The 17,777-nt window shown below is 37.4% G+C and overlaps 1 protein-coding gene across 2 annotated transcripts; it reads left to right on the top strand.

The window, feature by feature from the left end:
- Positions 1-49: 49 nt before the first annotated feature.
- helq (helicase, POLQ like) lies at positions 50-17,517 on the top strand. Of its 2 annotated transcripts, XM_066710847.1 has the most exons (19): positions 68-781; positions 1,295-2,048; positions 3,306-3,484; positions 4,163-4,363; positions 4,743-4,815; positions 5,362-5,459; positions 6,693-6,791; positions 7,184-7,329; positions 8,043-8,282; positions 9,107-9,248; positions 9,846-9,950; positions 10,388-10,598; positions 11,366-11,523; positions 12,168-12,266; positions 13,173-13,346; positions 13,969-14,082; positions 14,344-14,478; positions 16,604-16,683; positions 17,429-17,517. In XM_066710847.1, exons 1-19 carry the CDS (start codon positions 575-577, stop codon positions 17,445-17,447), a joined length of 3,234 nt encoding a protein of 1,077 aa, XP_066566944.1. In that variant the 5' UTR covers positions 68-574; the 3' UTR covers positions 17,448-17,517. The 2 variants fall into 2 exon arrangements, 1 of the variants encoding a protein (XP_066566944.1); XR_010817586.1 differs by lacking the exons at positions 14,344-14,478; positions 16,604-16,683; positions 17,429-17,517 and adding an exon at positions 12,723-12,795 and having other exon boundaries at positions 50-781; positions 13,969-14,072.
- Positions 17,518-17,777: the final 260 nt, after the last annotated feature.

The following is a 17,777-nucleotide window of genomic DNA, read 5'->3' as shown; positions in this document are numbered from 1 at the left end:
ATCGAAAGAGGCGAACTGGTTATAGCATTTTCCCGTCACCTTTCAACGGATTGAAAAGCCACGGCGTGTATGACGTATTTCCTCCCTGCCGCTGATTGGTCGTTTAATTTGGTGTTGCTTTTTTGACTGTCCGACACGGCTTCCAGCAGGGGAATTGCCTTCCAACTTGTTATATTTTATTTTTATGTATTGTTGTGTTGTATGAATATAATTTACAGTGGCTATTATTTTCCTAATACTGCACTTGTACAAAACAATGTCGAGTCGGATGCCACTATCAACACTTCATTGGTAACTTTTTAAATTCATATTACTTGTTCTTTTTTACTCAAGCTAATCCGATGCGTTATATTTATTCCTATTTATCATTTACACATAACATACTATTTTTATTATACGTAAAGAACCTTAATTAGGTTGTTGTCGTTTATCATTTAAACAATACACTTTTTCGTTACATGTTTGGTGTTTATGATGAAGTATAGACTACTGTTTACTATAGAACTGAGACCAAACATGATTTTTTTAAAGCACCACTAGATTATATTACTTTCCTTCGGATTTGGGTAGTACAATGACCTCAAATTTAGACCAACAACTCAAGGCAAAACGCGTGTCTTCTCGCAAGAGACAGAGAGATGGTATGAGAAGTTATTTCACCCCTAATAAGAAAAAGCACAACTGCAGTCCTGTCACGGCAGAGCATCGTTTGCAGGTGGACAACCAAGAAACTGCACAGGAGCAGCAGCATGCACTTATGGCAGATAATCAGCACAACGAGGTATGCCGATTAAATATCATATTTCGAATTACAGAATTTTTTTTGGGAACATAGTTTCCAAGGAGTTGTTAGTCTATTTTCACTTTTTGTATATTTTGATAGAAGTGTAACTAAAGTTTATAAGCTTTAAAAAATGTTCAGCGTAGACTATAATACAGAAGTATGACATGTTTTAATTGCCTTTTTAAACCACACATTCTATGGTTGTTCCAATTTTACAACTGACTGTCCAATTGTATCATAGTTCTTCCATTTCTTTTCAGTCTTGAGAGAAAGTTGATTAAATATCACTAATATGTATGTATATTCCTATATTATTTTCCTAGGCATATTTCTTCATTCATTTACAAAATTATAATTTTCATTTTTTTCAATGTGTTGATAAAATGCATTTTTTTAATATACATAACGTCTCTATGTTAAATGATATCCCTTAAATAACCCATTAAAATTGAAAAATAGCTGTTTCATTATATTGCTCTGATGTGACCATGTCTTTGTCGGTTTTGTCAGTACTACAGTGATGAAGAAGACCTCTTTGGAGATTATGACAGCATTGCCTGTGACAGCTCCTTCCTAGCTAAGCTTGAGGATGTGGAACAGAACTTTAAACAGTGCTGCAGTACCCCGAGTCGGGATGCTGAGAAAGATGGAACAACAAATAAAGGCCATACGTCCGCACAGTATTCTGATGTCAATCGGTTAATTTACCCTGAAACAGACTTTACAGCACTAAAGCAAACTGAAAAAAGCAATGATGCTAAAAGACCATGCCACACAGAGATAAATGGCCATCATTTTTCATCAGCTTTAATGGAGGACATGTTTGAAGACTTACCAAGTTCTCAGCTTGCCTTTCAGCAAGATAACTGCAAAGCTGCATCAGACCTAAGGACAAGTGAACCTGCAGTTCTGGAATACATGGGCTCAGCTAAATCGACCACATTTGTCCCTTCAGTCATCGATAATGTTCAGAACTCCAGTGATCTTGAAGGGAAATCAGAGCAACGGACAGTGAATCCTGCTTTTCAGAAACGGATGAGTTTCACAGAGCAGCTGAAAAAAACCCTGGTAGGAAATGCAATGGTGCAGATGCCTCAGGTTTCCAGAACTAAAGCACAGAAGGATGCGGCGGTGAGTGAGGAGATCAGTGTGGCAATGCAGACCATGGAGTCTTCATCAGTTCCTGATCTAGGCCCCTTCTTTGGCCTGCCCAGTAAAGTAAAAGAACTGATCTACAAACTTCGGGGGATCAAAGATCTTTATGGTAAACTACAAATATTAGATCATGGGTTGTCAAAGGCATCAAAGGCCTTGTTGCTTTATTTACACCCAAGCTCTTAATTCCAGATCTCAACTAAAATGTATTCTTAATTGGACCAATGTGATCCAGTTAGCAGACTTAGGGGGTAAGTGAAAGTACTTGAGCTCAAGTATAAGTGAAGGCTGAATACAAGTACATTTTCTGAAATACTCAAGTAATGCACTTGAAGCATATTAGCATACATCTGACTTTTTGATCAAAAGGAAATAAATATACATTGAAAAGAAAGCTTGAAGTATTTGCCCTTGCACTTTGTGTTTGAATATTCTGACCTTAAAGTGCATGTTTTAAATAAATTTATATTCAGTAATTGGAATCAGTTGTTCTATTCACCTCTATTTAATACCTCTACTCTAGGTGAGACCTACCAGTTTCTACCAACTTTTGGCAATTCAGTTATTTATGTATTTGTTCAAAGTATACAGGTTTATTACTTTTATAGTAAATAACCAAATGTTTTAGTTTAGGAAAGTATAGGTAGTTTGGGATGTACGATATGGGTACCTATTAAGCCCATCAAGAACTTATTGACAGTCTGCCTTCACTTCCTGCTGTTTTTTTAATACACCAACAAAAATAATGTTTTGTATTTGGTTGGCAAAAGGAAGTTATATAGTTATAAGAATTTATTTAATATTATTCATGTGGTAAATTAATTTGCAAGTGCGTGATCTTTCCATTTCTAATTATTTTTGGTATTGGAGATGTTGTTTGTATTTACATTTTGAAATGCAGAATTTCAAAAGGCAAAAATGTTCTTGTTATATAAAATGCATTTGACCTGAAATGATATATGTTTATGCACATGACAGATGACAGATCTCACCTGACATTTTGCTATCATATTATTTAAACATTCTACATGTACCCTAGATATGTATATGTATAGAGAAAGTAGCCTTAGAATTGCGGTGGATAATGGTTCTTTGATTCCATACACTGAACATAAATGTTATGGAGTTTATTCTTCAGATACTAGGGCCGGATTAAATCAAAACTTTGACCTACCTGTTAATAGCAAACTACAAACCTGTACCTCATCGCGGTTACATTTCTGATTCAAAGAAAGTGGCATCTTACTAAAAATGAAGCCGCAACTGAGTACAGTTGTGTAGTTTTCTTTTAGCGGGTGGGTCAAAGTTTTGATTTAATCCCAGCCCTTGTATCCTAATTGTCTTTATGCCATGTTTACTCACCTAGATTGGCAGAAGACCTGTCTGACACTGGATTCTGTACAGCAGAGGAAGAACCTAATTTATTCATTGCCCACGAGCGGAGGAAAGACACTTGTTGCCGAGATACTGATCTTTCGTGAACTCCTATGCAGAAAGAAGGATGCATTGCTGATTCTGCCGTATATCTCCCTTGTACAGGAAAAGGTACAGAGGAGCTTTGACAAAACTGTTTTCTTTATAACACAAATGTTATGACTGGGGGGGGGGGAGAACAAAACCAATGTATTTAAAGTGCAATCACTCAAAGCAGCTTTATCAAGCAGCCAGGCCAGGTTGTTAGTGGGAGGTTGCATCATGTGTCTGTTTAAGCCCAAAAACATATTCATATTACAGAGTAGAGAGTATTACCTAAAAAGATTTGCCCTCCCTCAATCTCTGCATATGTGTTGCTTTGAAGCTCTTTGCTTCTATGGAATGTAACTGTATGTTCCATACAATATAACAATTAAGCAATAGAGTATGCTATATGTGGTCTAATATGTTGGGATAGCAGCTTTCAACATGTGTTTTTCACCATCATGGTACCATTAAAGCTGTAACCTGTTTCTGAATTAAATTAGCTGAATTTTCTTCAACTTACCCACCTGACCAGGAATCTGTGAGCCCACAATGTTATCAGTGAGAGCAGCATTAGTCCTACTAAAGCAGTGTCCCCAACCAGGGATTGAACCTATGACCCTCCAGAGCCCTAACTTCTACTCAACACTGCTGCTATAAATTGTAGTCTGTTGAGGACTGGAGCTGAAAAAAACATAATTCCTAACAAACATGGTGCCAGTTATGTCAATGAAAATGAATATAAGATCATGTGTCTTTCCACAGATTCGGGGGCTGGCCAGCTTTGGGCTGGAGCTGGACTTCCTCGTGGAGGAATATGCAGGGAGCAAAGGGAGGTTCCCACCAGTCAAGAGGAGAGTGAAGAGATCTCTATACATTGCCACCATAGAGAAGGCCCACATCCTTGTCAATTCTCTGATTGAAACAAACAGGCTGGACAATGTGGGGCTCATTGTGGTCGATGAGGTAAACTGTCTGCTTTAGTTCTTCCACTCTTCTGAGATTAGGTGAATCTCATTTTAGCTTTTGTGTAGTCAGATATGAAAGGGGGGTGCTCCTAATTATTGCTTGGAACTGAGTGCAGAGACCTGAAAACTCATAAGTGAGGAATATAATTTTGACATCCAGCTAACTCGAATCATAGTAGTGTTTTTCACTTTTGGGCTTCAGTTTGCATATCTTGTTTATTCTTAGTAAATTTGCTATTTACTATTAGAGTTTTTAAGATCTTTAATTTGGGTTTGCAGTGGGATCAGTAAACTGCTGACTGTTCTCTTCCTGTAATAATGCCGGGGAGCACACTCTGAAAACCTCAGTGCCTGATTGTTCTTTCCTGTTCATTTAGCTCCACATGCTCGGAGATGGCAGCCGAGGTGCTATTCTGGAAATGACCCTGGCCAAAGTTCTGTATATGAGCAGTAAGTTAATATATTCGCTTGATTATCCAATGATCATGCAACATTGCTATGTATCTGTGAAGGTCATAACTTATGATTTAAAAAGCAGATTGTTTTTCTTTACTGCAGCAAAGTGTTTAATTCTTTGCAGATCTCATCCATAAATGTCAATATTTGTGTGAACTGAATTTGTCATACTTGCATGCTTTCGATATAAATATGACTATGTAGGTATGGTCATTTAAAATATGTAACCATAACAACAACTGTATTCTACATCATTCTACAATATATTGTTGATACTGTTGCAAATGGAAAATTAGATCATTTTGATGACTGTTCTACATGTATCAGACTTTGCAGTCAGAACTTTGATCATGTCCTGTCTGAACTGTCAACAGTGGTACAATAAAGGAGATACAGTGCACTGCTTAAATTATTGCTTTTAAATTGTATATCTGATCCCTTGCTTGGACTTCTGAAACACACCATCTACTGTAGATCTGTTATACTAGAACTCTGAAGAGTTCAGTCTTTTTAATATTATCTATACATCTACCTTTTCAGAAACTACACAGATCATAGGAATGAGTGCCACACTGAGCAATGTCCAGGATCTGCAGAAGTTCCTTCAAGCAGACAATTACACCAGTGACTTCAGACCTGTATGTGTTTTTTCAAGCTACCTAAGATCCTGAGTAATTTTAAAGGTTTAGAATATGCCTTTAGGATACATTACATTCTACCTTACCTGACAAGGTAGTTAAGCTCTAAATTCAGGACTAATGGAATTGTCCATAATTCATGCTTTGCTGTATCCTTGATCAAGAGGACCTACTCTGATTACTACATATAACTTTATAAATGTATAACCAGGGTTCTTCACAGGCCTTTCCAGATGGCTAAAGAAACGTTGGCTAGACTTGCTGAATGATTTCAGTACTGGCAAGTTAAGTATTTTAAACAACACATTCTTCAATCATATGTATACACTAATAGATTATTTGAAAGATGTCAAATAAAATGTTTCATCGATAAACCCCTCTGCCCCCGCAGAATAAAGACACAGGTGTTAGAGTCGGCTCCAACAAAACAATTCACTTTTAAAGATGAGTGTTTTGTAATGGTAAATGCCCTTCTATATCAAAATGGCACAAGCCTAAAATGATTATATTAATTTTTGAGAGGGAAAACAGAGTGTAAATTAATCTGATCATAATCCAAACACAGATGAAGAAGCTACTAAAACTCTATAGATCTGAAACACGGCAATCTATTATGTAGCCATAGGGGTAGGATTAGGGGGGATGCGTCCCCCCTAATGTTGAGAGAACGATAAATTGACCCCCCAATAATGTATGCCTGGCTCCATACATGTCATCCCCTACTTGATAATATTGACGCACTCCCCCCTGCTCAACAACCCCGAAACCACCACCCCGCTCTGCTGAGGACTCGAAATACTTGTCCCCCCCAATTCTGAACCCAAACCTACACCACTGTATGTAGCACACACAATTAAACTGCTTGAAGAAAAATGTAAAGGGTTATTTGTGGGGTGAGAAGGTTTGTTTTGTTTATTTATTTATGGACTACCATTTGTTTCTCTCTAGTATTTTCAGTGTCCTGTCCAGCTACATCTATAGCCTGGTCAGAATAATATTCACTTATCACCAATAATGGTTATTTGCCTTTTTAGTGGGTACAGTGCCTTTAAATTACAGAGTGCCCATTTTAAACAAGTTGATGAACAACTTACTTATATTTCTAGAACTAAAACCAGCACTGTTTTCATATACTTATATTTCTTATTAGATACAATTATTAGATAGCAATGATTGTTAGATAGATGGCATACATTTTACATTCATTTTCTTCTTCCTTAAATGCATATCCAGGTCCAGCTTAAAGAATATGTAAAACTCCAAGATGTCCTTTATGAGATTGACCCCAAAGAAGAAGAATGCTTCAGGTTATCTCGCCATTTAAAAGTTGAGGTACAGGAATAACAGAACATTTGTATTAAGTGTTTCCAAGTAGGTTAAATCAAGATGAACAATAAACTCAAATGAACATGTGTTCTTTACTTTAGTAGAGTTAAATTTGATAAATGCATATACATGTAGATATCCTTGTTTTATGTCATATTCTTCTCACATTTTAATTTAATTTTCAATGTTATTTTCTGATTTGTAGTTTTTCAGAATCACTCCATCCCTTAGAATTTTGTCAGTAAGAAACAAAAAGGGGGGTTAATGTGTGCTCTTTCATATTAAACAAATTCTTATTGTTTGTTGCTATTAAGCTGTTGTTGTTTTACTCTATATGTGGATTTCGGTAAACTTTATTCTGGTTTAGGCTACTTTCTTCCCTTCTGTGCTTCCTGCAGTACTCCAGCAACATGCAGAAGATGGACCCAGACCATCTCATTGCTCTGGTGACGGAGGTCATTCCAGTAAATTCCTGTTTATTATTCTGCCCCACAAAGAAAAATTGTGAAAACGTGGCAGAAATGATTTGCAAGTACCTGAAAAAGTATGTAAATCAGTCAGTTGTTTCACACAGGTATTCAAGTTTCATGAGCCCATTCTCAGCTAGAGACACATAATACCTATGATTAACAATGCTGTAAAGATATAATTTGATTATGCAAATTATTTCCCCTGTATTTATGGAGGATATTCCATGACACAATTAAGACTAAATAAATAAATGTGGAAATGGATTAATAATTGTAGAAATAAGTGAATAAATGTATATCATGGCATTTATTTATTAATCTATTTCCACATTTATTTATTTATTAATTAACTTATTTATTTATATAATATATGTATTAATTCACTCATTTAGTTTTCATAATTTATTGCTAAATTTATTGCTACATTTAAAAATAAAATTGCTACATTTACCACTGTTATTTACATTACTACTTTTACTTTTACTTTTTTGACTTTGGTTTTCCCATTTCAATGTATATTCTTGTTTTTTTTTTAATATTCATACATGTATAAGACTATACATATGTTCAAAATCACTGGAAATCTATACATTTCCAGCACAGAATACTAGTTGAATTACCTGTGTAGATTCAGCAGTTTTTTTTTAGAAAGAAAATTTGGATTGGGGACAGTGTGACTCATGCCATCTCATTCTTTCTCCTCCTTTCATTAGTTCAGCAAGCTCATTGTGACTTCACACTCTACTTTGGGAGCCATGACGTGTACTCACTGCATGTCTTCTTTTAGGGTATTCCTTCAGCACAGAGAGAAGGAGAAGGTCAATCTACTGAATGAGCTGAAGAGCGTTGGGAACGGCACCATGTGTCCGGTGCTGAAGCGCACAGTGCCGTACGGGGTGGCATACCACCACAGTGGGCTCACCAGCGACGAGAGGAAGCTCATAGAGGAGGCCTATTCAGCAGGCACCCTCTGTCTCCTCACCTGCACGTCCACGCTGGCAGCTGGCATCAACCTGCCAGCACGCAGGTGAGTCGCTCACAGCCGGCTGAGACCCAGACATCACATTCACCATTCTGTCTGATTTCAGAGTTTATTCTCTGTCTTCCTCCAGCCCAGACTTTTCAAACACAAGTCTGTGCCCATGTGTATTCTGCTGCTTTTGGGGAGTGGGTTACCAAGGAATAGGTCTTTAACCAATAATAGTCTTTATTGGTCTACTAAAGTATGTATGCCAGGGTTCTATCCTATAGATAACCCAGTTCAGTGTTAAAAAGAAGTGAAGAAAAGTAAATGGGGTAAGCAGGAAGCTATACCAAAGCATTGAAATATACTGAAAGAATAAATGCACTCTACAAATAGATGTTGGCTCCTGATCACAGAGGGCTTTAGGGTCATCTGGAAAACAAGCTTTTAGTTAATTAATCAATATTGCCTTTGTTGTTTAAATTGCTAGTGTTTTTACCCATTGAGCATTGAGTTAACAATTAAACAATAGAACCTACAGGACTGTGAGGACCTTGATTATGATCAATGTAGAGATTAATATTTGTCTGTATTCTTTCCAATTCATCATCTGTGCAAGAGCAAACGGTCCCCTGGCCGCTTGTCACACTGTCATCACAACAGTGAAGACGACAGCTTTTCAAATCCCAGCAGATACGGCTCTGCATTCTTGGAGTTTGTCACATCCTCTGCACTGTGTGACCACAGCTTGAAATTCCTCAGACGTTGTGTTTCACGTTTGGGTAGATGCACATCAGACTCTCTTAAGTGGTAGAGAGACAACTGTATCTCTTGGTTTGATTGTATAAGCACCCATGCTGTTCCTAATCTTCATATTCTTTTACCAGGGTTATTCTGCGATCTGCTTACGTTGCTACAGATTTCCTGAAGAGGAGTCAGTACAAGCAGATGGTTGGCAGAGCTGGTCGAGCTGGCATTGACTTGTCAGGGGAGAGCATTCTCATCCTTCAAGAAAGGGACAAACAGCTGGTAAGAAGTAATGGTGCAAGAAACACCCATAACATGCTACCCATCCTTCTGTAAGGGAAAAAGTACAAAATGCTCTCTAAAGGGAAGCAGTGTCATCCTCTTTGGCTCTTTTTTTTCTTTTTTTTTCTGCTTAATGTTAAAACAACACACATTTAGCTTGTGTGCTTCACCTGTAGAAGAACCTGAAATTGATCATACTGTTATACAATGGCAGTCTTGCATCTTTTCCTTGCCGAAATTGATCACCTTATGAGCCATCATCTGTGGCATCAATGCAGTCTGGTTTATTTATTTAGTATTATTTATTTATTTTTCTTTTAATTGTATTTCCAAGAAGAAGTGTCATAGTTGCACTTGTAAGCAAATGTTTTCTTCAACATTTCTGTTTTTACGTTGCATTAAAGAACATCCATAAAAGTTTGTTTTTTTTAACCTTCTTAATTACTGAGGAAAAGAGGGGAGATAGATTGTGAATATTTTCTGAAATTCCTGTTTGGATTCTCAGTGGTTTTCTGATGAATGTTGTAACTCAGCTATTGTTTAACTGACTCGCATGTATCAAGTCAAACCCACATGCTTGTCTTTAAAATCCTACAGGCCAAAGAGCTGGTGTGCAAGCCAACAGAGAACTGCTACAGTAATCTGTTGCATGACAATGGAAAGGGCATGCTGTGCCTCATGCTGTCTCTCATTGGGTTAAGTGTAAGTCTCCATGTGTTGAAGATGAAGCCACTCTAAAGGAGTGGGACTGTGGTATTGAAAAGATATCTCCAATATCCTCCAAGTAAATCAACCTTGGTCACTTTTCTGACCCTGGTTCTCATAACGTAGTGATACACATTTCATACAAGCATCCTTCTGAAACCTAGGATATCTGTGGCACTGCAAGTGCACACTGTTAACAGCAAACCTAGAATATTTGATGATGAATGCAGCTTTCACTGAATTGCACCACACAGCCCTGAGCCCACACCAATAACCCTGCAGGTTCACATATGGCCAGTTAACCACAGGAGTCACTGTTTGAGCTTTTAGATCAATATACAGTTTTAAAGGCTGGCATTTGGAGAAAGTATCATTACTACTTTCTAAACCTCCAAGATGTCTGCTTATTTGTCTGCTTATTTGTTTTCAACCAGATCACAAGGACACTGGGAGAGATCAGAGATTTTCTGTCCTGCACACTGTTCAGTGTACAAGAGGAACAGATATGTCGTGAAAAATGTCTGTGGGACATAGTGAAGGATTCTCTAGATTTCTTAACGCAGAAAGGCCTTGTTAAAACCGCTGCTGGCAAAGAAGAAGATGCTCTCCTGGAAGTAACGATGTTAGGCCGTGCCACTTTTAAAGGTGAGAAGAATACCCTGACAGGAAAAACCAAAACCCAAATCTCTGAAGGAACACAGTAGCACAAAGGGTAACTGGATCTGGTTAAATTGGCAACTTTTACAAACCATCCCTTTCGAGAGGAACCCAGATCTAAAAACTGATCTTAAAAAAAGTAAAATATCACCAGGAATGCCAGGCAGAATGTTGTCCTCTTATGCATTGAAGTTTTGTTGTTGTTTTTTTAACAAATATATTATCTTAGGAAATTAATTATTTGGTGATTGTTGCAACCTTTCCTTACTCTTATTAGGAATTTGCTGATAGTGTTAAAGAACTCCTACACCTCACATTAGGAATTTGTGGTCCAATAATAACACTAAAATAATAATGATACCAAACATTCCATATTGTACTCCTCTTGCCTTTTGCATCATAGAAAATGTATTGGCATATATGACGTTCTAACAAAAGTATATGAAATCATATTAGTGATAATACATGTCTAAAAATAATAGTCCAAAAACAAATGTATTGAAAATGGGTGAATAAGCAAATTGCATCTCATATTTTGGCCCTTTACATCCTAATGTACTTTGATTAATGCCTAGATTCTGACATGCTGTACATTGTCAATGTAAATGTGCATTTCAGAGGTGTGTTTGTGACATGAAGTATACTCCTGTCAACATCAGCACTGTATCTCCTGTTAATATAGGCAGACAGCAGCTTATGTCCTGACAAAAGAAAACAGAAAAGCAAAGCCTTTGCGTTTGATTTTATTATTTCAGGCTCAATAGATCTGACCAATTGTGACGTCCTGTACAGAGATTTATCCAGAGGGCTGGAGGGTCTGATGCTCAATAGCTTTCTTCATTTAATTTATCTGGTGACCCCATATGAGATGGTCACACAGTGTAAACCAGACTGGATGATCTACTTTAGACAGGTAAGATTAAACCATAACAGGAAATTGATCACTTACAGAGTAACATTAGATCAACTTAAAAAACAAAATATGTAGATTGTCATAATACAGTGTCTTAATTCCCCCTTGTCTGAAAACCAGGGCAATGTCGCCTACACTTGTTTTAAAGACACCATGCATCCTGATGTACTCAACCAGGCCCTAAAGAAATAAAGCTGTCCCGTTGCACGGGCCTCGGAATCTGAGCCCCCAGTTACATTTTTGCAGTATTTCTGGGAGCTGTTTTTTTATTCTCCATTTTTCATTAAATCTTCAGAGGCCCGGGCAAATCTATGTCTACACCACTTGTATTTTTTTTTGTCTTATATCAAGACTCAGAGACTGAATACAGTGTATTATGGTAAATAAGCCATAGTATTAAAACAGCTTTTACCTGCAGTAAAATTAGGTAGTCTATGGGGATATTGTGGTCTGGGGAAACACTTGAAGAAACAGTTCCTTTATCTTTTATTAATTTATAATGTGTATATATACATATAATTATATTTATAAATTAATACTAGTGGTAGGGAAGTTGGTTTTACACAACAGCTATAAAAAACATTTTACACATTCAATGTGTACTTTTTGCCTTGCTAATATGTTTTTTTTTTTTGGGGCCTCAGTTTACCCAGCTGACTGCAGCAGAACAAAAAATGTCTACTGCAATAGGCGTACCAGAGAGCTTCATTGCCAGAAAGGCTTCAGGACAGAGTGTGAAGAAGGTGAGGAGCAATCGGCCTTGTACAATACACTGTTTACCATGTTAACGCACCGTTCTAGTAAAAACAGAGCATTGAAACAATTTCTGGTTTGTGGGAAATCTAGAACAGAGATGTGACAATAAGATAACAAGTATGGGGCACCGTAATGTGAGCCCCCTTGACTTCTCCCATTCACCTTCACCCAGGCTATGGAGAAGCTGATTTTACCCAGGTCATTCAACACCTGTTAAGGCAGCATCAGCCACGCACTGTCACACAGATTACAAAATAGGACACGCATCGCTTACAAAATTATAAATTCCTATTTGAAGCTCTTCAAGGTGGATAATACCTAATCCTATAATCTTTTATGTCTGTTAAATAATTCCCTCAATGATTAATGGAAGTGTGAAATACATTTTCGGAAATAAAGACATATTTGGGCTGTTATCTCGCTCTGCATTTGTTTTTTTATAGCAAAAGAAAACAAGAAATCTGACTGTATGGATCAGTTCTTCTAAACCATTAACAGTGGCAAGGAACCCACAGGGTGTGTTGCATCTACTTATCTGGCTGAATGAACTGAAATGAGATCTGCATTCTCTGCTGATTGCTTCTGACATCATTTTGGAATTGTCTTGCGGTACAATCTACTGCTGAAAGGCATTCAGTTGGTTCAAACATCTTTCCTTATGGGAGCTTTTTTCTACATCACAGTTATACTCTTATCTGATTACTCATTCCAATTTTTACCCAAACCATATAACACAGTAAAATATGAGGCAAACTTACACAGAGTTGGAAGATTACTTAGAATGGCTACTGTGAGGGTGAAGGCCAGCTCAGTAGTAGATGTGGACGATGGCTAGAATATGGTGGAATATGACAGCCTTTGAGAATCCCTAATGTGTTGTTTGGCCTTCTCAGGCAGCAGACAGTGTGGCTGTGAACAGGCTGTATCTGGCTTTCGTGCTCTTGTCTCTACTGAAAGAGACTGACCTCTGGACGGTGGCAGACAGGTTCAGACTGACCCGGGGATTTGTCCAGAACCTACTGAGTTCCTCCTCTGCCTTCTGCTCTTGTGTGCTACACTTTACTGAGGTACTCTCATCTCTTACTGTTCCCTTGTCACATCTTATGAATCAATGGAACTGTTTTTGATTTATTTATTTATTTGTATTTATTTTATAAGTCTGGGTTTAAAAAAATAAATTCAGTATTAACAGAGCTCATCAGTTTGATAACAGGTGTATCGGAGACAATCTTCACAAAAAGAACATGCATTTTAATGATGTTCAGCCTTTCTTAAAGAATATGATGTATATATAGTTTGGCATGGAGAAATCTAGATGCTTTTTAATTAAAATTATTTAAAGTATTTAATATTTAGCTGGGACAAAGCAATTAAATGGGTTTTTAATACATATTATGTTGTCCTCTCAGATAGCCTCAGAAAGACTTTTACAGTAGTACTATGAATATAGTATTTTTCCTTTTTTAGTTTGTGTGATAAACTCATTTAAACTAATCTGGATAATTTACTAATTGTAAATACAATTTGGCTTTATAACTATTTTATTCTAAAAGATCTTGAGTAAAGATCTGTTATGTAATCAAAGGGAGAAAATGTGTCAAGTCCTTGGATGCCACATTCTGAAAATTATTCACAAGGTGCTCTGTTCCTTGATGGCTCACCTTAAGCCTTACATGCTTTTTGTGGTAGGAGCTGGAGGAGTTCTGGTCTTACAAGGCTCTCCTGGCAGAGCTCACGAAGCGGCTAACCTACTGTGTAAATGCAGAGCTGATCCCTTTGATGGAAGTGGCTGGAGTTTTAGAGGTGGGTATTCTATACAGATTGATAGATCATGCATATATAAATAAAATCAGCCCTTAGCTTGATATACCAAGTTATGCTATGCAAGTTAGAAATGTATCCTATACCAGATACTGTGTTCCATTTTCTTACACTCTACAATACATAGCCTTGCACCATAACTTTTGTTAAGTTGCCAGGGGAAAATGTCACACTAATAGTAATAATAAGTTTCTATGTGTAAAGCCCTGTGATGAGTGTGTGCTGGTGTTCTGTGATTTGCAGGCTCGAGCGAAGCAGCTGTATGGCGCAGGCTACAAGACACTGGCACACCTGGCCAACGCCGACCCCATGCTTCTTGTACAGTCAATAGAGAACCTTTCCAAGAGACAAGCTCACCAAATTGTGGCTTCTTCCAAAGTAAGTAAAGCCAGAAAATGACATCCTCTACCCTTTACTTAAAGAATAATGGGCAGTTAGACTTCACTGTGCATGTGGGCCTACATTTGCTCCATATAGACAAGAGATACACATTTGTTACAGATAATCAGTAAAGGTTAAGGAACAGGCCCTGCTTTAGGTTATTCTTGATTTTTGTCATTTGAGAGTCCAGACAAGCAGTCTAGGTCAGTTCACAATTAGTTGTATCATCTCTCGTTGGCCCAGTTAACTGACACTACTGCATTATAATGTTTATAGTGGCATTGATTTGTATCTGTACTGGAAAATCATAAAAGCAGTCCATTACTGCCCAAAAGAGCATGATATTGTGGAATGATCTATAAATGATTCTTGAATACAAGTCTCTTACAGAAAAGAAGCTCCCGTAAGTAAGGCAATGTGAAATTCTGTTTTTCCTGTTAACCAAGTCATTATTTATGACTGTAAAATAAAAAAATAGATGTATATTTTTATCACATGCCAAAGAGGTCTGTTTGTCAGGAAACCTGATGTTGGCTATACAGAATGCAGGATTCAGGATAAACATATTTTATACATTCAGCATCACTTCCACATTAATTCCTTGGGCACACCAAGAGGAGGTTCCAGAAAACTGAGACACGGCACACTGGACACATTAATATTAAAATCCCCACACTGTATACAATTTGGCTTGATGTTTTTACCTACAGTGTACACTCACCTAAAGGATTATTAGGAACACCTGTTCAATTTCTCATTAATGCAATTATCTAACCAACCAATCACATGGCAGTTGCTTCAATGCATTTAGGGGTGTGGTCCTGGTCAAGACAATCTCCTGAACTCCAAACTGAATGTCTGAATGGGAAAGAAAGGTGATTTAAGCAATTTTGAGCGTGGCATGGTTGTTGCTGCCAGACGGGCCGGTCTGAGTATTTCACAATCTGCTCAGTTACTGGGATTTTCATGCACAACCATTTCTAGGGTTTACAAAGAATGGTGTGAAAAGGGAAAAACATCCAGTATGCGGCAGTCCTGTGGGCGAAAATGCCTTGTTGATGCTAGAGGTCAGAGGGGAATGGGCCGACTGATTCAAGCTGATAGAAGAGCAACTTTGACTGAAATAACCACTCGTTACAACCGAGGTATGCAGCAAAGCATTTGTGAAGCCACAACACGTACAACCTTGAGGCGGATGGGCTACAACAGCAGAAGACCCCACCGGGTACCACTCATCTCCACTACAAATAGGAAAAAGAGGCTACAATTTGCACAAGCTCACCAAAATTGGACAGTTGAAGACTGGAAAAATGTTGCCTGGTCTGATGAGTCTCGATTTCTGTTGAGACATTCAGATGGTAGAGTCAGAATTTGGCGTAAACAGAATGAGAACATGGATCCATCATGCCTTGTTACCACTGTGCAGGCTGGTGGTGGTGGTGTAATGGTGTGGGGGATGTTTTCTTGGCACACTTTAGGCCCCTTAGTGCCAATTGGGCATCGTTTAAATGCCACGGCCTACCTGAGCATTGTTTCTGACCATGTCCATCCCTTTATGACCACCATGTACCCATCCTCTGATGGCTACTTCCAGCAGGATAATGCACCATGTCACAAAGGTCGAATCATTTCAAATTGGTTTCTTGAACATGACAATGAGTTCACTGTACTAAACTGGCCCCCACAGTCACCAGATCTCAACCCAATAGAGCATCTTTGGGATGTGGTGGAACGGGAGCTTCGTGCCCTGGATGTGCATCCCACAAATCCCCATCAACTGCAAGATGCTATCCTATCAATATGGGCCAACATTTCTAAAGAATGCTTTCAGCACCTTGTTGAATCAATGCCACGTAGAATTAAGGCAGTTCTGAAGGCGAAAGGGGGTCAAACACAGTATTAGTATGGTGTTCCTAATAATCCTTTAGGTGAGTGTATATACCTGCAGTGTTTATAAAGCTGTCTAAAGGATTCAAATATTTCATTTAACTTTTGTGTGTGTCTGTGTGTAAATATGTAATTTATCCTGTGCATGCATGCATTTATATGTGTGTGCGTATATAGTGAGTTGTCATTATACTGCATACATAGCTGTCATTTCACATGTGTGTATTTATTGTAGATGCTGCTGACTGAAAAGGCAGAGGCACTACAAGAGGAAGTGGATGAACTGTTGACTTTGCCGCATGACCTCCCTTCTCTGTAAATACAATTGTACACTTTTAAAATGGTCACAATTCAAGCTGAATGCATATAAATGTATTATTGACATTGTCATTGATTAATAATTCATAAAATCCCAACCAGCAAACATTCAGATAATCTATTTGATGGCATTGTTTTTTAGTACTTTTAAAAATATAAAGAAAAGGAGTTTAAACCAATCCTTGACAGATGGGATAATTCAGGACAGCAATGCATTTGTTTCTGTAATGAAACTTTGCAGACTGGTATATGATGTATTTATGTTTTGTTTTCCGTTGTGCATGATTAATTTTATCCATTAAAATAACAAACAATTTAGATTATATTTTCTATGAAAAAATCATGGAAGGACATGGTTCAAATCAGGTTGGAAATGATGGATTATTTTACCTTACCGGAAGCAAATAATTCAATAATTGTATAATGCCATCATTTCTTAAGTATGTTTTAATTGTATCAATCGGCATTATTCTTGATAAACAACCACTGCAATCAGTATTGTAAGCCTAGGGCTATAGCAACATAAATCATTGCAATTGTTAGAAAATGATTTACGGTATATTATGATTTATGGTATTTAATGCAACTAGTAGTATAAAACAAAATAGTGTTGCACGGACGTGACGAATTTAGATTAGTGCACATTTTGGCAATAAATGGTGTAATATTATGAAATGAAAAAAAAGTCGATTCTTTTCATTTTAAACTAGCTTTACTAAAATGTTGTTATCTGTCCTTTCAGGTCCCTCGGTGCCATCTGAAGAGGCCAAGTCCGAGGGAAATGATTATCTTGCAGGATTTCAAAGTAATAAAACCAGCAAGTGTAAACTAGTTGCTTTTGTTTTGTAGTTATTTAATCTGTCTACTTTACTTGAGCACGGACATATTCTTTTTTTTTTTTTTAAGTCTTAAACACAATTATGTTATACCTGTCAATTATTTGTATGTTGAGACGAATCTCTGTGAGCAAAGCAAACACAGATCCAATAATCATTATGCTAACGCACTTCCATAATATACACAAATCTGTAGACCATTTTCCTCCGGAAGAATTTTGTATTATTATTATTATTATTATTATTATTATTATT

Source organism: Amia ocellicauda, chromosome 8 (genome assembly GCF_036373705.1).
Source record: "Amia ocellicauda isolate fAmiCal2 chromosome 8, fAmiCal2.hap1, whole genome shotgun sequence".
Lineage (NCBI taxonomy): Eukaryota > Metazoa > Chordata > Actinopteri > Amiiformes > Amiidae > Amia > Amia ocellicauda.
Note: the sequence above shows the minus strand (reverse complement) of the source record. Positions and strands in the feature narration are given on the sequence as shown.